General features: G+C 37.5%; 1 protein-coding gene across 3 annotated transcripts; it reads right to left on the bottom strand.

Moving 5' to 3' along the window:
* Positions 1-732: 732 nt before the first annotated feature.
* Positions 733-18,726, bottom strand: LOC114149630 (cingulin-like protein 1). Of its 3 annotated transcripts, none has more exons than XM_028025652.1 (17): positions 18,675-18,726; positions 11,021-11,308; positions 8,768-8,866; positions 8,536-8,697; positions 8,109-8,213; positions 7,669-7,727; positions 6,260-6,407; positions 5,187-5,291; positions 4,874-5,026; positions 4,636-4,803; positions 4,386-4,559; positions 3,513-3,602; positions 3,345-3,428; positions 2,984-3,102; positions 2,751-2,859; positions 2,409-2,572; positions 733-1,795 (listed from the first exon to the last, which is right to left on the bottom strand). In XM_028025652.1, the coding sequence occupies exons 1-17, from the start codon at positions 18,675-18,677 to the stop codon at positions 1,672-1,674; spliced, it is 2,154 nt and encodes a 717-aa protein (XP_027881453.1). In that variant the 5' UTR covers positions 18,678-18,726; the 3' UTR covers positions 733-1,671. The 3 variants fall into 3 exon arrangements, with proteins under 3 accessions (XP_027881453.1, XP_027881451.1, XP_027881452.1); XM_028025650.1 differs by lacking the exon at positions 18,675-18,726 and adding an exon at positions 12,475-13,335; XM_028025651.1 differs by lacking the exon at positions 18,675-18,726 and adding an exon at positions 12,475-13,332 and having other exon boundaries at positions 8,109-8,210.
* Positions 18,727-19,251: the final 525 nt, after the last annotated feature.

Raw genomic sequence — 19,251 nt, 5'->3', positions numbered from 1 at the left:
TTATGAAGGAGAAATGGAGGAAAGGTTGGACTGTTGGACCGCACGTTTCTAACTGTAACATTTATATATGACTTAGAAATATATGTTTTAATAATTGGGATAATTTAGAAAGTTAATTATTACATTTTTGTATTTTTGGTTGTGGAAGCCCAACAGGACAGAGTTTGTCTGGATCTGTTGGCATTTCTGCAAAATTAGAACAAAACTTTTATTTTTTCTTGTTAAAAGTGAAAAATCTGAGAACTTCCTGATTCTCTGGTTAGTTCAGTTAGTAAATCGCTCACCTTCAACATGGAGACTGTTGTAGGTTCAATTCCTGGTCTTTAAATCAAATAAAATTCTTTCTTAATTTGGTATTTAATGGGAGTTTTAGATTGAAACACACAAAGTTCATCATGATCAGAAAAACATGATTTCTGCTTAAATTTGTTTTTTTAAAATAAATCTGTTTTTACTCCGGTACTGCACCAATTTCAGCCGATATTCATATTTCTGGTTTTTTCACCATAAGAGTGAAAATCAATATTATCTTTTATCTTTGTCACATGAACAAACACCAGATGACCGACCTGCTAAACTCCCTCTAAATAAATAGTAATAATAAAGTAAACTTTGATAAAAAATAAAAAATATCGGCCCAATTCCACTTATTGATTTCGTATTATTTGTATCGATCATAAAAACAGATTTTTAGTTTTTCTCACAGTTCATGAAAGAACAGATGAAACTCCATTAGTCAAAGTTAAAGTTTATTTTGTACCGAAGGGCGAAAAATAAATACCCAATATGAGAGAAAACAAAATGTGGCGTTCAGATTTAAAACCTAATGTTTGTGCTGGTTTAAAATGAGAAACATTGTAAACACGGCAGAAATCAATCTGCTTATGGAGTCAAAGGTTATATTTCTGATTTCCTTTCGTTGCAGACGACAGAAGGTGAACGGTTTCCTCGCCCCGTTAAATGTTCAAACAACTTCTTTACATAAACGGCAGAGTTACATTAAACAGCAGCAAACCCTTTAAATATGCAAAAAATTTAACTTTTAAGATGTCCCAGAAAGACTTCAAGACATATAAATAATCTTTGCTGTGATTGAGATGAAAAAAGCCACGATCAAAGATCCCACAGACACTTTCATGACCCGTTGAAGCATCTTAAACACAAATACTGCAGATAAACGAGTTTCTGTACAGAAAATAAAAACCGAGGCGTCTCAGACAGTTTTCTTCTTAAAGCTTATTCTATATTTTCTATTAGAAGAAACTCAAACATTTTCCTCAAAGTTTTCTTCCAGATCACATCTCCTATAAACATTTTGAAAGAAAAGCAGCTGAGTGCAAAATGAAGCGGTTGTAGTTCATGGTGTCCACCAGCAGAGGGCGCCGAGGAATTTAACTTCTTAAAAACATGAAAAGAGGAAAAGAGAGTCCTGATTTGAAACTGTTTTGTGTTTTCATGGCAGGAACGACCTGAAAACAGAAAGTGTTTGCTACAACCTAGCACCAGATTTCATCTCAATGAATTTCTCAGCTAGTTAAAAGTGAAGAACTTTCCCGGCAACATGAGATTATTTCCAAGCAGCTGAAAGTCATTCTGTGTTTCTGCTGCTGCAGATCTGCTGGTTTCCTGTCAAATTAATCCATTTCTCCACAGGAAGGTGGCGCTGGAGGGTTAAACTTTAGTCACGCTGGTTGGTTGTTCACTTAGCGGCTTCTCCTCTTCGTCGTCTTCGTCTCCGCTGAGGTCCAACCTCAGGTTGTCCAGAGTCTGACGGATCGTCAGGTTGTCTTTACGTCTGGTAGAGACACAGAAAACTTTGTTTAATCCTTCATTTTTGTTGGAAAACCGATTTTAAAACTTCACTGGATTCAGAAGAAAATGCCTAACAACGTACAGCGGTTTGGTGCTAACATGTTAGCATTGGACCTTAGAAAGCTGTGAACTATTATTTCCCATCAATCTGGGAAGAGTTATGAAGACATTTCTAATCCATCTGAAGTTCATTTTCTTCCAGAAGATTCAGCTCAAAGGGGAAATGTGAAATCGCTCAATCCTCTGTTAGCATTAGCATGCTAAGTGTTAAAGGTCATGGAAGGTTGATTGAAAACATCATGGCAGCACAGATCGAGGGAAACTTTGAAATCTTACATTTTCCATCAAAATCTTTGATTTATGTTAAAATATATAAAATAGAAATTATTTTCTGATTGGTTGCCAGTCAAATTCATAAAGCTAGCAGAGCTAGCAAGAAACGGAAAAGTTTCATTTTGAAGCGGTTCGTTTTCCAGAAACAAAACAACTTGAACTTATTGCCCAAATGGAAGAACCAAAACATGCTAACTTAGCACAGCGCGTCGTCTTTAAGCTAACTTATTGTCACAGTTTAGCCTGCAGGCTGCGGTTCGTACTTGGTCTGCAGGTGTTGGTCCAGCAGCTGCCGCTGCAGCCGGCTGCTCGTCTCCCTCTCCTCCGTCAGCTCCCTCTGCAGGTGGCGGTACTGCGCCTCCTTCCTGGTCGCCTCCTCCTCCGCCTCGTTCAGCTGCCGCTTCAGCGTGCGCATCCTCTGGGTCATCTGAGACCAGACACAGCAGGGAATTAGCATGTTGCTAACGTTAACATGCTGTGTCAGACTTAAATAACATAAATTATTATACTGTGTGATAAATGTGGGGAAAGTTTCTGATTGTAGTTTTCATGTTTCCATGTCACTTTGCTGCCCCCTGGTGGCGGGAGGCTGCAGCGTGTATTACCAGTTCTTTCTGCTCGTTAGTGATGCGGGTTTCCTCCTCCAGCTGGTCATTCAGCTCGTTGATCTTCCTCTCCAGTTTACTGATGGAGTTCGTCAGAGTTGCCTTGTTTCTACAGAAACACAAAAAAAATGTTAAAAAAACAAACAAACAAAAAGAAACAGAGCAGACAAGTTCAAACTTGAGATCAACACTCAGTGAAGGACGGAGTATCTGGACGATGGACGGCGGCTCACCTCTCCTCGGCCCTCAGCGCGCTCTCCAGCTCCTTGGCCCGGCTCTCGGCCCGGGACACCACGTCCTCCTGAACCCTGGAGCTTTGCAGCTCCTCCACTTCCATACGCAGCTCCCTGATCTGGACACACAGAAAAGCCAAGCGCCATCTTTAGCAGGGAAAACGCTAGCGGCGAAGATGCTAGCAGCTCCATCGTTAACAGCCGAGGTAAAACACCCAAAGTTTGTACTTCAGTAAAAGTATCTGTCCAAGAAATTCAAACTAAAGTAGGAGTCAAAAGTCTACTGAAGTATTGATTAACCTTTGAAATTATGAATCATTTAATATTTAAAAATGACATGAGGTGAAAGGTTAAAGGTCACCTGTCTCTCCATGAAGGTCTTATCCATTTCCAGCTGGTCGTTCAGATCTTTCGCCTGGATCAGCTTCAGCTGCAGCTGCTCCGTCTGAAACACAGCAGAAAGTATCGGCGCCGGTCCGGTGGAAGATCCGGTTCAGCGGCGGCGCTCCGCCTGCAGGTGGCGCCCTACCTGCTCAATAGTCTTCTTGTGCTTGGCGGCCCAGCGCTGCTCGCTCTCCAGCAGCTCCTCCAGTTCCGTTTCCACGTCGATCAGCTTCTCCTGTTCACCAGAAAAACAAACGGCTCGGCGTTTCATCATGGCCGCTCGCTTTAGAGAGTTTACGGCTGAACAGGATTAGCATAATTAATGCCTCATTAACCCCAAAGTGATGGTTGAATGTCTGGTTAATTCATGTGGACGTCTCAGCTTCACAGAAAAACATTTAGAAACTAAAAAAAAAATTGTTTTAGTGCTTAAAAAGAAACTTATTGCTCATTTCTTATAAATAAACCCAGAGTAGAAACTGACCTACTTAACCTGAGTTTAATAAAGACTCAAACATTTCAGCAGAAACAATCACTACAGTTTTATAATTCTGTGATAGCAAACATTCACACTAAATCAACAAATCCATGCTTTTCATTATTATTATTACTATTATTATTATTACTACTATTATTATTATTACTTACGTTAATACATAATTCTTTGAGCCAATTTTCTCCAAAAAAACAAAAACATTGAGTCAAGTAATACCAGCTCCCACCTGCAGGTGGCAGCATTTCTCACTACTCAGCTTCCTGTCATGTTAAAGTCTGAGATCAATATGGTGAAAAATAAAATAAAAATGGAGCTATTTATGTTGTTTAGAGAATGAAAATGTTGGTCTCTAATCTGTCATCGTTTCTTATTCTATTTGTAGATTTCATAAAGTGTTTAATAAGGAAATTAATGGATTATTTCTTTTGCAAATATTTCTTTTTAAAAACTTTTTTGTTACTGTTTTTGAGCCGTTACACCACCAGGATCCTGTGAGGTTTTTGTTTTTTGCGCAGGCAGTACCTGGGCCACCTTGACCTGCTTGGCCAGGTCGTCCTTGGCCTGGTTGGTGCTGTGCAGCTCCATGGTCAGGTCGTCCACCGTGCGCTCGGCCTGCCTGCACTGCAGCTGCAGCCGCTCCCTCAGCTGGATCTCCTCCTCCAGGCTGCGCTCCTTATCGATCAGCTTCCCGGACACCTGGACCCGACAGAACCAGAACCTGAAGCAGCAGCAGCAGCTTAACGCCTGCTTCGTGTCTGCTGCAGCTGCGTACCTCTCCCTGCAGCTTGCTGACCAGCAGCTGCAGCTTCTGGACCTCCTGGTCCTTCTCCAGCAGCGCCTCCTCCAGCTCCTCCACCCTCATCTGGGCGTCTTCACGCAGCTTCAGGTGGAGGTTCACTTCTGCTGAGTTCTGGGTGGACAACAGCAGAGCCTCGCTGAGCTGGAAACAGAAGCAGCCGTTAGCGCCGCCTCTCACAGCCCAGGAACCAGCAGATTAAATGTTTCTGCACCTCCTCCTCCAGCCTGAGGATGGTGCTGTTGAGCTCAGACGTCTTCTTGTCTCGGGTCTCTTTGTCCACCTCCATCTCCTCCAGCTGCCTCTCTGCCAGCCACAGCTTCTCGGCCAGAGACTTGGCGTGTTGGGTCTGCTTCTCCAGGTTGTCCTGAACGCCAAACAGAGGCACAGAATCAGGAAGTAGAACCAGGAAGTAGAACCAGAAAGTAGAACTCAACAAACAAACATGGCCGACTAGGAAGAAGTAATGGTGGTAGTTTGTGGTCTATAATAACAGATAACGTGTAAGAAGATTTCTCTGGTTCTACCTCAGCATCCTGGATCTTGTTCTTCAGGGACTGCTGGAGGAAGTTGAAGGCGTACTCCTGATTATTGGCCTCCACCATCATTTCCCGGGCATCCTTGACCTCAATCTGCAAAACAAACAACAAACATCACACAGACTGAAGCCAAACAAACACGACCTTCTGTTATAATTAACTTCTTAATAATTGGATATTTCACCAAAAACTTTTGCAGAACCTAAATTCTCACAGAATTTTATGTAAGAAACTGAAAAATTGAACATGGCCATCTAATAAGATTTATTTTTACAGTAAGCTTGCTAATATCACAAATTAACATTTTTGGTGTTAAAAAATAATATATGGTTTCCTAATCTTGTGTTTCCTTTTACAGGTTTACATTTTTCAAAATGGCTACCATAGTTGTGGAAAATGTCTGTTTGCACTAAAAGAGGAGAAGTTATTGCCAGTGTTGGACACGGCTAACCAAAATGTTAGTTTCACTAAACACTAGTTTGCTAAACAAAAGTATTAGCTAAGCTAATGATGAACTGCTAATCACATTAAAAACTAGAGAAAGCTAATGCTAAACACATAAAATAACAAACCGAAGCTAGCAATAAACTGCTAAACACATTAAAAAACTTTAGGAAGCTAACGGTAAATCACTAAAAACTTTTAAACAATAGCAGAAGTTAACTTTAAGGTGATAAACACATAAAAAAATTAGCAGAACATAATGCTAACCAGTAAGAGGACTGAATAATCGGCACAGTTACAACTGGTGAGACTTTGGTGTAAAAGTCTCAAACCAGCTGTCAGACTTGTAAACACCAAAGTGTTCAGTTTCAGTTTGGTGTCTCATTTTGCTACATATTATCACTTTAAAATTGTATGAATAGTTGAAAACATGATGTGGCACAAATATCATCCAAGTCATTAAAATGGGGAACATTTTATGGTAATAACTGGCTAAAAAAGGCACAAAAATGGCGGCCATCTTGAAACATGTCCATCATCCTGAATTCAGTGTGAAAATCATACGACCAGAAGGATTAGCATGCTAATTTTCACAGTAATTTTCTGCTCCATCTCACCTCCATCTCTCGGCATCTCTCTCTGAGGCCCTGGCTCTCCTTGTCCATCTCCATGATCTGCTCTCTGGTTCTCTTCAGCTCGTTGTTCAGCTGGGCGTTGGTCCTCAGCAGGTCCTCGTTGTTCACCAGCAGGGCGCGCATCTCAAACCTTCACAGGACAATCGGATCGGTACCGATGAGATTTACACCTCAGATGGTCAAAGCAGCAAATTAAACAACAAAAGAGATTCAACATTCAAAACCAATTTACACAATTTCTGTCTCTAGTAACCAATGTTAAGGATTTCTAAAGTATGTTTATTGGACCACAGTCATTGAGTCATTCCCACCTACAAACCCAGGTCTTAAATGTAAGGCCTTAAACTGTCTTGCGTTCTTTAAAAAAATGTACGTTGGCCTTAAATACATTAATCACAGGTCTTAGTTTTTGTTGTAGCATGACTATATAACCGCAAATATTTTATGTAGTTACTATTACTACTATGTGAGTACTACTATGTACTTCAATTTCCTGAGGGAGTCTTCCCAAGGGATCAATAAAGTACAAGTCTAAGTCTAAGTCTAGTTATTTTTTTCTCTTCTGTCAGGCAAAAGTTTGAGTCATCTTCACTGCATTCTGTGACTTGAGATGAGGCTACAGCTAACTGCTAGCTGCTAATATACCCTTGCTTGCTAACAAATTTTTTTTTGTTCATTTTTTGTGGTCAGTGCAAAATTACTTCCATTTGGCTGGATGATTTCGCTACTGAACCACTTTTGTTGCCAACCCATTCAAGGTTAGCGTTAGCTGCATTCTGTTCCAAAACATTTTTAAGCTAGGTGGTACGGGGTTTACCGATGTAGTGAGCCATTTTCAATGTGAAAAACACAAAGTTGCTGCCAACAGTCACAAACACACCGCAGTAGTTTCACTGTTTCTCTATGTCTCATACAATACGATGTCCCAACAATCCCCAATATTTATACTTCTTCTTTTTCTTAAATTTAATTCAGGGTGGCATTACAAAAGGTCTTAAAAAGTCTTAAATTTTACTTTGTGGAACCTGCAGATAACCTCAGTTCAGCTAAAGTGAGCCTTGGTTCAGTTCGAGTGAGTATGTGAACGACAAGCGGACCAGAGACTGCTCCAAATGCAGGAAGTGGATTACAGCACAGGGCATTATGGGTAAATACAACCAAAACAAATGCTAAGTAGTACTAGCAGGAGAAATGGCTAATGGTCTTTAGCCAAAGACAAAATAGAAAACCTCCAACCACTAAAATTTGACCTCACTCCATTTGTTTCCATCCACCCCATAACTCTCCCCAGATTGACCTGCGTTATTCAATCCAGCAGATTAATCAGGATTAAGACATTAAAGCATAAATAGTTGAAATCATCTCTGACGATGCGGCTCTTCCTCTCTGACCTGATCTGGTTCCTTTCTTTCTCCATCTCGACGCTCTCTGCTTCCAGGAACGTGTTGCGCTGAAGAAAACACACAAACCATAAGAAATATTGTTTAATAATTCAGTCACATAATAACTAATAAACCAGTTTTTATTTAATACCGGTAATCTCTGGTATTATTGGTTAAAGTTACAGCAGTCAGAACCTCATGGAGCTGCTAGATAAAACCAAACAAAATGTCTTTAAATCTTTAACTTTTGTGTAACATTTAGTCTAAACTGATTCCACTCAACTTTCCACAAATATTTGTTTGGATAAAGCACTCAGAGCATCCAGCTTCTTTAATAATGATCTTTATGGCTTACTCTCCTAAATAAAATCATCTTTTTGGTATATTAATTTATTCAGATGCATCTGTAGAACCAGATTAGTATTTTAATAATCTGAGATTGATTTTACCTTCTGACAGACGTCCAGTTGTTTGGTCAGTTCTTCTATGAAGTCTTTCTTATTCGGCGCTCCCAATGTGGCGGAGCGCAAGCTGTAGTGAACAGGCGCCACCTGCTGGCCAGATATGAACACAGTAAAATTCACTTTTTTAGCCGCTAAATTTTTTTTTTTTGTGTACTTTGAGTGTCTACGATAAAAAGGTTGTAATACTATATGAATAAAGTAAAAATACCCGAAAGTTATAATAGATTAAAGTCGCAATAATATGAGGATAAAGTTGAATAATATGAACAAAATTGTAATGATACAAGAATGATGTCATAATATTAAATAATAGTTGATGTTTTTATTGAATTAACAAAACCCCCATGAACCTGAACAAACTTTAAACGTTTTCGTATTGGCCTCCTTAAAGAGACAGGCGCGTGTTTCGTACCGTGTTGTTCATCTCGGGCCTTCTCCTCAGGGTGTCGTAGGTGGAGAAGCGTGTGCGCTGGGAGGTCAGCGAGGGCGTTGGCATGCCGATGGGGCTGGTGCTGCGGCTGTTGAAGCTGTACAGGTTCATCTCTGAGGTGGCGGGGGAGAGTCCGCCCTGAACCTGGAGACAAACGCAACGTCATCCGCTACAGCTCCCCGCTCTCCACTTCACACAGAAACCAGATACACACCTTGTACTCGGACATCCTGTAGGTCGGGGTGTAATCCACGGACGTGGTCGTGGCGTACGGACTGTTGAAGACCCGGGGAGGGCTGTCGACAATGCCCGTCTGAAAACACACACCAGGTGTTCAGTTTACTTCCAGCAAGTAAAAACAGAACAAACAACTGTAGTGCAAACAAATGCAACATTCTGATGGGATCAAGACAGTTATTACTTGAACAGGAAAAACGTGACATCAGCTGTGAATTATTGTTTCATTTTGGCTGCGTGACACATTAACGTGGAGACAGAGAGTTAGAGCCAGACTGAGAAGCTTGGTTTATAAAATTACAAGAATAAAGCAAAAATATCATGTAAATGAAGTCATAACACCAGAAAAAGTTGTGAATATAGCAACATTTTATGATTAAAAGAATTAATTATAATGAGTAAAAGTCATAAAAATGTAAAAATAAAGAAGTAAAAAACATATGCAAATAAAGTCATAATTCCAGCATAAAGTCATAATATTAAGTGAAGTTGTAATAATACACTAACAAATTTGTAATAGTAGACTACAGATGTAATATTACAAGAATTGTCATAAAAATACCAAAATAAAGTCATAGTATGAGAATAAAATTGTAATAATAAAAAAAACTTCTACATGAATAAGCAGTTTTACTGCTGCCTTAAAATAAGGAATGTTGTGAATCTTGTAAAGTTATAATTTGGTTTATAAACAGGAAACTCTTCATCTTTTAACACATCAACATCAAATTATTATCAACAGCAGGATTTTGAATCTATTTTGAAGAATCTCTGGATAACTATTCACACTTTTTCTCATAATTTTACGACTTTCTTCTGCTAATATTGTAACTTTATTTTTGTAATTAAAAGAAAATTCTCTCAGTTTGTCTCCAGTACTCCGTCGCAGTAGATCTAATGTGATTTTTGTAAAATAAAAACATTAATCGAAGCCGAATTTCTGGGCTCTGATTGGAAACTGTGAGTCAGCCGACGGAGCGAAAAACCTTCAATCTGTGTTTCTTCCAGAAGGTGGCGCTGTGCATAAACTGGAAAGGAAAGATTAGATTGGATTCATTCTGCAACAGAGAAGTTACTGCTGGAAGGTTTGGGGATAAATCAGTTAATCAATTAATCTGATTAGTTATATACAATATTATACCAACGTAAAGGAAAATGATTATTTTTAATCATTTATTTATATGTACTTTTTACCCGTTTATCTAAATAAAGGCAAAAACACATACTACAAATATTCTTTAATAAGTTTAGAAATTTGTTTGGCAAAATACATTAAATAGATTTCATTTATCAAAGTTCTTTTAAATACCTTTAAAATTGAAAAAAAAATCATAAAATAGTTTTTCCTACATTAAAATGTTTAGTTAAAACCTTAATTATATTCTTTTAAAATATTTTAAATTTTAAACATTTATTTCACCATTTTGAATTTTAAAACTTTTAACTATTTAACTACTTTAAATTGTTTTCTACATATGTGAGGTAACAAAGTTCCTTTCAAAATAAAGTCTCTAAATCTCAACTTTAGTTCAAAAAGATTTAGAAGAGTAAATAAATTACATTGTTAATTTTTAGGAGCAACTAATACTTTATGTATCCTTTAATCTCCATTTCTAGAAAATATTAAATTACATTTTTTTTCTTTTAAAACTGAATATTTTTTAATTTTTTATTTCATTATTGACTTAAATTGTTTTCTAGACATTTAAGGTAAATAAATTCCTTTAAAGCTAAATAGTAGGTGTCTAAATTTTATTTTTAATATTTTTGATATTTTTAATATTTGAGGCCTCAACTATTTTTTAAAACAATAAATAAAGTTTATTTTTAAAATTTTTGGTATGTTTTTACATTTTTCATTTTGTTATTTATTTCCCTTAAATTGTTTTCTACAATATATTTGAGGTTAATAAATTTCTTTAAAGATAAATGTTAAGGACTCTAAATCTTATTTTTAATATTCTTAATATTTTTGAGTATTGAACTATTTCTTAAGTTTTAAATCTAAGTCTTTTTTACCCAGAATAAATCAACTTCACGTCTTTTTGACAAATTCAAGAAGACCTTCAGATTTCTGCACAGGAATTAAATCAGTTCCCATTTCCTCCATGTGATGGCGCTGTTAACTCTAGAATGACTGTTATCCCTCAGCATCTGGTTCCTATTTGGTCCAAACTTAATCTACCAAATCCCTCACACACACACACACATTCTGGTCTTCCTCACTCACCCTGTCAGAACCCGTGTCCCAGTCCCGAGAGGCCAGGGACTCCAGGGACCCGCGGAAGTTGTTCGTTCCCATCCGGGTGGTCTCCCATCTGGAGAGCCGGGGGCTTTTGTCTCCAATCGACCCGCCGCCTGGCCCGTTGGCCTCCCTGCTGCTCAGCCCGTTGGTCTTCAGATCGTGGTTCAGCAGAAGCTGGTACTTGGGGTTCTGGGTGACCATGGTGGCTCTGGGCGTGGACAGCTCCTCCTCGGACGGGCTGTCGGACTGCTTGCTGGAATCCACTTCTGACTCCTGAAGGACGGAGGCAGAGGATTCAGAGGATTCAGAGGAAAGGTGGAGATGCAGTTGAGGAGTAAATCAAATGATTTAAGGCATTTTCATTCCAACGTGAAGAAGCAGATCAGCAAAAGCAAGATTTGGAAAGTTTAAAGAGTTAATTTTTAGTGCAGCATATTACTCTAAAAACCTTTCATGTTTGGATACAAGCATGCACAGTGGCATGCTCACCCCTAAGGTCAATATTTCCCATTAGCCACTTGAATTTCAGGATGACAGCAATTTTTCAAGATGGCCGCCATTTTTGACCCTTACAAATCAGTTATCATGAAAAGTTAATTCCTCATTTTTCAACACTCTAAGAACCTGCAGGTTTCTTATGAAGCATCATTTTGGTAAAAATAACCTAAAGGATTTTTTTCCCAGATTCAGGACTGATTTCAGGTCATAGACCATCGTTTTTCCAACCCTACATCATCACACTGTGTGGAAAAGTTGGGAAACAGTTCAGAAAGCAAACAGAAACAGAAGCAAAATTCAATCAGGCAGATCCATCAGTTTAAATCTTTGTTTTGTGAAATAAAATCAAGTCGTTATTGACATGAAGAGGAAAATTGGTGCCTTGTAGCAATATCTCAACCACAACCTTTAGTAAATTTTATTGGGGTTTTCTGTAATGAATCAACATAAAGTTATAAATAATGACAACATGGAGAGAAAATAATGCATGTTATTTACTTACAAATAAAAGTCTAAAAAGCTTTGTGTCTATATTGAGATGATGAACTGGGTTCAAAGCTTGCAACAAATTCATTCTACAGTTTAAAGTTTTATGTAAATATTTCTCAAACATGCATCATTTAGATCCCAGTTACGTTTGTGTGGATCTGTCAGTTTAATTTTCAAATACATCAAAGTTTGTGGTTGAACCAAGACTAAATCTGAGTGAAAGAGGTAGAAGTGTTTTTTCAAGGCATTGTAGGGGAAAAAAATCAACGATGAGAAAGAGGTTCAGTTGACGATTAAATGATGATGTGCTCTAAAGGCCTGAAGTGGTGCTGTGCCTTTAAGTCGGATCAATAATCATGCAAATCGTTGTTTTATGAAGAGTCCGGAAAAGGTGCAAAGTTCCCCGGATCGGTGCAGCTCGTCTGGATCGGATTTGATCCTCCGTCTCTTACCGATCCCAAGCCAGAGTCGGCCACTGAGTCTCTACCAGACTTTGGAGTTTTCGGTTTGCTCGTCGTTTCTGAATCCATCGTCTGAGTGCTGCCCTCTACTGGACACTCAACCCTGGCGGTTATATCCGTAGATTTGGCTCTCTTCTTAGTCGACTCCGCCTCGTTCTGTTTGGCGTCTTCGGATGGAGTCGCTGTGACGGTGGGAGTCGAACTCCTGACCTCCTCGATGGCACTTGGCGTGAAAACACTCAGCTTGGACTTGGAAGAGTTCAGCGACTCCATGGAAACCGACCTGAGGACTCGTCTGTGTCCAGAGAAAGCGCTCTGGGATGAAAACAAGTACGGAGTCGGACCGGAGAATCGACTCAGCAGGTCTTTGATGCTGTCAGCTCGCCGCAGGTTGGAACCAACATGGCCGCCACATGATCCCTCTTTACTGGGAATCTGGGAACTTACTGGCCGATGCTGAAAGAGGTAAACACAGCAACAAATCCCCCCAAACAGCTGTTAGACAGGACTCTGATCCGGAGCCACGCTCTAACCGATTCTGTAAATACACACACATCTGGCAAATATTATCCATCAGCAAGAGCAGGAGTAAAATATATAAATATGTTTCAGGTTTCTGCACAAGTTCATAAGCAAAACCTCAACCTGCTGACGAAGCAACAGTAAACCAGTGAGTAAATATATTTAGTAGAGGCGTGCGCATATAAAATGTCACTGCAGTCCAGTAAAGACAAACGTAGCATCAACCAATCGCCTCAAATGATATAAAATCCCAATTTTAATCTCAGCGTCTATACCAGCTGTTGAATGTGGAAAATAAATGACAAAGAATCATCAATTAAAAATCCTAAATATTTAACATTTTACATTTGAAAACAGCATCGCCTTCGATTTGTTTGCATTTAAAACAAGCTTAAGATTTACCTGTAATCAATTAAAAGTATCGTTAGGTGAGAGACCAGCACGATGTAAAACAGTATCATCAGCATAAAAATGAAATTTTGCATAAGCCACATTTGAATTAAGACTATTTACATATGTAATAAATAGGCACTGACCCCTGAGGAAACCACTAGGGAAGTTAAAGCCCCTACATGAACTCACTGACATCTTGTTCAGACAAGTCAAAAGTGTGAAAACTCTGTAGTAAAGCTTCATTATTAACTGAATCAGATACTTTGGAGAAATTGATAAATTTGGCTGAAAAGTGTTATAGAGTCAAACAGGAGCTGGGAGGAAGGGAAGGATCTGTGATAACGCAGCTTTGTGCACTTTGGATGCATCACTGAAGGAGAGCTGCAGCTGTTTTGGTCAAAATGAAATATTTCACAAAAAATAATTTAATATCAACCTAAGTTTATATGAAAAGCAGTTTCTAATTGTGACCTTTGGTTTGTTGGCAGACATTAATGACTACTTCGTGCTGTCAGACAGGTTCTATCCAAGTGATACGTTGAGTTTAGTAAAACTGCAGAACAATTCACAACAGAATGAGTTCATCCTTTAACTAGGACAGAGTATTAGAAAAAAGAAACCAATTACAATAATAAAGTCATAATATTAAAATAAAAATGTCAAAATAAATAAGTCGTATAGTGCGACTTAATTCTGGTAACATGATTATTCTCATATTCAGACTTAATTTGTGGATTACTACTTTCTTCTCTTAACATTATAAATTCATTCTCATATTATTACAATAATTTTCATATTATTACAACTTTATTCTCATATTATACCAATTTTTGTCTCGTAATATGACTTATTCTTGTAATTAAATTATTTTTTCTTAGTTTGTCCATAATACTCTGCCATAATTAATCATTTAAATCTCTCTGTACTCAGGTTAGTTTTTTCTAATAATTTTCTAAAAATCTAAAACTTGTCTCCTGACATATAAATGTTGGTAAAAACCAGGAATGATAAATAATACAAACATAATGTCCTGATATATCCCTGAAATATGCCTGGATGTTTATCTCGGTGTTAATAAAAGGCTCTTTTCTCTGTGCATGCCGTGTTCAGACGTGTAGATGTGGACTGATAAATGCATTCATTATGACACACAGCCCAGAGTGTTGTGTGTGTTCCCATCCTGACATAAATCCCTCCTGAGAAACTGCAACATCTGCTCACTCATATGAAAAAATTCCCAGCCCTCCCCCCAAACACACAGCTTCCCACTTTCTCACACAAATAAAAAACAGATAAACAACACGGACACGCCGTGGAAAAAAAAAATCCACTCAATTCAACAGAAAGATGAGAAAAAAATAGAAAATGTCAACTATATTTTTCTGCCAGAAAAGTAAAGAAATCCTGTTGAATAAATCCAACTTTAATTAACAGTCATAACGAGGGAACTGATGCCACTTAGAGAAATGAAGTGGCGGACGTCCAGGGGTTTAACTTTCCAGAGTGGCCTTAATCCGGGGACTCGCCTGACCGCCTCCTCCAGGGACGGAGAGCCGAGGCTTGGGCGGGCCGGCCGCCCGGGCCTGACGGCGCTGGCTGGCCGGGCTTTAGGATCACTACTAATCACTCCGGTATTAAAATGTCCGCAGGCCGCGGTGGGATTAGTTCCAAGCCGATGACTTTTAAAGTTATTATTTTCGCCCTGTGAGTTCAGGCTTCCTGAGCGCTGAGTGTCAGAAACGGGCGGAAGCTGCTTGTTGTCTCTGCTCATGTTCAGAGCGCTGCACTATGAGTGGAAGCCAAGTTCATTTATAAGCAGAATATAGAAGACCACCAGAAATCGGTAACATTTTCATTCAATTTTCACTAGCGGTGTTTACATTCACCATAAAAATAAATTAATTTAATGGAAATGTCCATTTTCAAAAATGTTTTGGCACAAGGATGAGGGGTGTTTTGTTTTTTGGCCGTATCGAAATTGGTTTATCTCACAAAACTAAAATGGAAATTTTTTTTCACATCACAAAAATCACATGATTAATAACCAAATGTTACTACTGGCGGAAACCACAAAGAAGAAACAGGAAGTGGATGATAATGTTTTTTAACGACTTTAAAAAAACTCATTCAGGTGTGATTTTAATTTTTCTTATTTAGTGGAAACACCGCAATTGCAAAATTTCAAAACATTATTTGGATTTTAAAGCAATGGAATTACAGACACTCTAATCTTGGAGCGTATCTATGTAGCTTAGCTTAGTTGGTGCTGGATGAAAACAGACAATTATTAGATAAAAATAATTTAAATCAACACCTTGGTATATTTCTAAAAAAACAAAAACTAGAAACTATTATTTTGCCAAAACAACAAAGAACATAATAGTACTCAAAACCTAGTGGAGTTAGCAAGATAGCTAAATGGATTAGTTGTTTTAAGCTAGTTTGATTTAATAATAGTCAAATAATTAATTAAATAAGCAGAATTTAAAGGACAAAAATGTTAAAATACTATTAAAATTTTGCTTTATAAATGGAATTAGTAACTTCTTTATAAAGCAATTAAGTGTTTTATCAAATTTAAGGCTAGCTGTACAGCTAACTAATTAGCGGTTAATATAAAGCACGATAAAGAAAAAGGAAAATGACTAACCACACAGAAATCATGTACTGAAAGCACCAAATAAATAACTAAATATGAGTAAAGTGCTAAGATCTCTAATAAAAAAATAAAAATAATAACCTGAGTTATACTGACAGAACATAAAATGAGCTAAAATTGATAATTAGAACTTGTCTGTGTGAGAGATGAACTGCATGTTTCAATAAAAACACAAACATCCTCCTGGCGCTCTTATTTCAGACCTCTATTCCCTGCAGCCTCACTACAGTAACAAACATATGGCAATAAACAGAGTACCATCTGACCCACATACACAGCAGAGGTGCATTCTGGGAAACGCTATGAAAGTCTGGCATGCTGGATATCTCTTCAGAATAAAAGTGCAGTGGATGAGGCTCTCACCCGTCATGTCATTCAGCATCATAAAGGAGAATTTATGTGGTAATAAAAGGTCTGATTGATCAAATATTAAATTTATTGACTTTATGAAAACAAAATATAAATGTCATGTCTTTTTTTACATTCTTTCATTAATTAGTTTGTTTAAAAGCTCCCAATGTTTTTCTGAGCTTCTGTGATTTTTTTCCACTCAGATTATTCACGTTTAAGCTCACAATTATTCATACCTCTGGAAGATTTAACATCAAAATGGGGAAACATGCAAACAGCTGTTCAGTCATTAAAGAATGGAGGATCATTAATCATTCAGAAGGTTATAAATAGTTTAAATTTGTTCAAATGTTTGTTCTCTTTGTCTCATTTTTCAACAGATCAGAAAAAACATCTGATTTTAATTTTAAGCTGTAGTTTGATCAGATTCATCAACTTAAACTCACTCAAGATTTATTACAGTGACTGAAATATGTTTTTCTTTATTTTATTGTAATTTCTATTTATTTTGTTTATCTTTTTTACAAATAAAACTGAAACTGGAGAAAAAGTGAAGCCTACTGAGCAATATTTCCTTTTTAAGACTTAAAATTTACACATTTTAGGTGTAAAATCAAAGTTTTAGATCTAAAAACTGACTGAACCAGAAACAGCGGCCCAGTGATCTCCAACATGTTTCTATTTCCTGGATGGATCATCGTTTCCACCAAGCCGTTTTTAATTCAATCCAGCCTAAACCCATTAGATTAACACGTAATCAAAATGATGTGATTATCCAGAGTAACTGAATTATCTGATAAAGAGGGTCAGAGGTCACAGAGGGGGGGCGGAGGGCTGCCCAGTAAACCCTTTGGTTTGTGAATAAATAATTTCAGGGGTAAAATTTGACATCTGTCAACGTGTGAACCCAGTTTTTAACAGGATGTGACCCAATTCCCTCTGAATCCACACAGCAACTGACTTCACAGGATTTCATGACGGCAGTCGCTGAATTTTGATGAACATTTGATATAAATAAGTTTATTTGTTTTTAAATTTTCCACCATATTTTAATGTTTCAAGTCTTTTATCCACTTTTTAAAGTGTTTCCAAGGGACAATCAGGTAGTTATGTTACCTTTAGTTGTTATAAAAATTATATATATATCAAATGTGACTTAAAATAAATGTTGACTTAAGTAAATAATTTAACGCCTTAAAATTGGGCCTCTGTCTCTTTAAGAAGCTCCTGCTATTTCTGAAACAGGAAGTCATCACAACATGGCCTCTCCATTAACTGCCCTTCGTTGATCGATTGTCCACCACTGTTTTCTTAAAAATCTGTTCTTAAATGTATGGAAGCACATTTCTGCCAAGAAAGAAAAAAAATGAAGGCTCTTTATAGTAACTACAGTTATAGTTACAACCTTATAACTTGTAATCATGACATTTATTCTCACAATAATGATTTGTAATTATGATTTCAAAACTCAGATATGACATTTATGACTTCAAAATTCACAATTATGACTATAAACTCAAAATTATGACTTTAAAACATCAATTTCTCATTTTAAATTTGTAATCATGACTTTCAAACTGAAACTCCCAGTTTTGACTTTCAATCAATATATTATGAATTCCTGTTGGGCTTGTATTTTTTTACTTTCATGGCAGAAGTGAGCTTCCATACATTTCTCATAAAGGTTTTGGGACAGAGTGATTTCAACATTTCCAAAGCTTTATTTTTTTGCCACTTGTTGATGATTTCACTGAAGTTGCACAATTTGAGTTTTGCATCTTTAAGGTATTTTTTCTGAAGGGAAATATTAGAAAACTTTGCTTTTTTTGACCAAACTTTTGCTCCGTAGAGTTTGGTGTTGTTCACATTGTGCAGATGTTTCCAACACATCAGGATTTGACTTTTGGGAGCGTGATATGAAACATTGAGCAGGAATCCCAGCCCTGGTTGTTGCTGCGCTGGCAGCCGGCCTGTCGGCTGTTTGTGTTTAAGCTCTCAGAGTTAAACTGTGGTGACACCTTGACAGCTTTCCTGTTATAATAAGACTCCAAACCAGGTTTCTTCCCTCATCATTTCCCGTCACAACTCTGTCAGGTTATTATGGGATGTTTTTTGTTGATTTTTAGGTGTGTGTTTGAGCGTGTGTGTGTGACAGACAGAGCCAGATGAGCGGGCAGATGTTTCCTCCGTCTCTCCTCCGACTGTCTGAGGAAGACTGACAACAGCTGGACGGACGCCAGGCCCACCAGAAACACAAAGAGGCGGCCATGTTTTATCCCGCGCGGCTTCGTTCATCAGCAGCTATTAGTTATTTCTGTTCGCTTGTCAGACGGTTAAACACGTTTAAATAAAAACCAGCCCAGAAAAATCGGTTCAGAATTAGCAAAACAGTTTTACATCAAGTCACAGAGCAGCAGATTTATTTTAACAGCAGCTGAATTAACATATAATTTGTTTTTAAATTGAGAAATTTGGAAAAGTTGTTTTAAAAGCCTGATGTTAATTAATGTGGTTTAGTTCCTAATTTATAATTATAGTACATATTTAATATAAATTTCACAATATTTGAAACTTTACCTTCAACATTGATTTAATGAAGTTTCTTATATAAACGTAAATCTGAGGAAAACGTCGACGTGACGTCAAAGTTTTTAGACTTTTTTTTTTTAAGTTTGTAGTTGGAATATTTTGCCATTTTGCTAGAAAAGTTGCTAGAAAAAATCCAGAATTATTCAATAATAATTGACCTTTTTGAAATCTGCGCCTAAAAATCAACCAAAATATGAAAAGAACTAAAACTATTAGTACAACTAATAAAAACTAAACAACGTTTAGTTAATAAT

This window comes from Xiphophorus couchianus, chromosome 8, assembly GCF_001444195.1.
Source record: "Xiphophorus couchianus chromosome 8, X_couchianus-1.0, whole genome shotgun sequence".
NCBI lineage: Eukaryota > Metazoa > Chordata > Actinopteri > Cyprinodontiformes > Poeciliidae > Xiphophorus > Xiphophorus couchianus.
This window is presented reverse-complemented; position numbering and strand designations above follow the sequence as displayed.

What these genes read in the sequence shown, in the direction of transcription:
- LOC114149630 (XM_028025650.1), bottom strand. Translation starts at nt 12,756, where the DNA reads ATGGAGTCGCTGAACTCTTCCAAGTCCAAGCTGAGTGTTTTCACGCCA. An exon ending in AAAGAAAGGAACCAGATCAG is followed by an intron (nt 6,408 to 7,668) that starts GTCAGAGAGGAA and finishes TGTCCTGTGAAG; the next exon opens with GTTTGAGATGCGCGCCCTGC. An exon ending in GCGCTGAGGGCCGAGGAGAG is followed by an intron (nt 2,860 to 2,983) that starts GTGAGCCGCCGT and finishes GTGTTTCTGTAG; the next exon opens with AAACAAGGCAACTCTGACGA.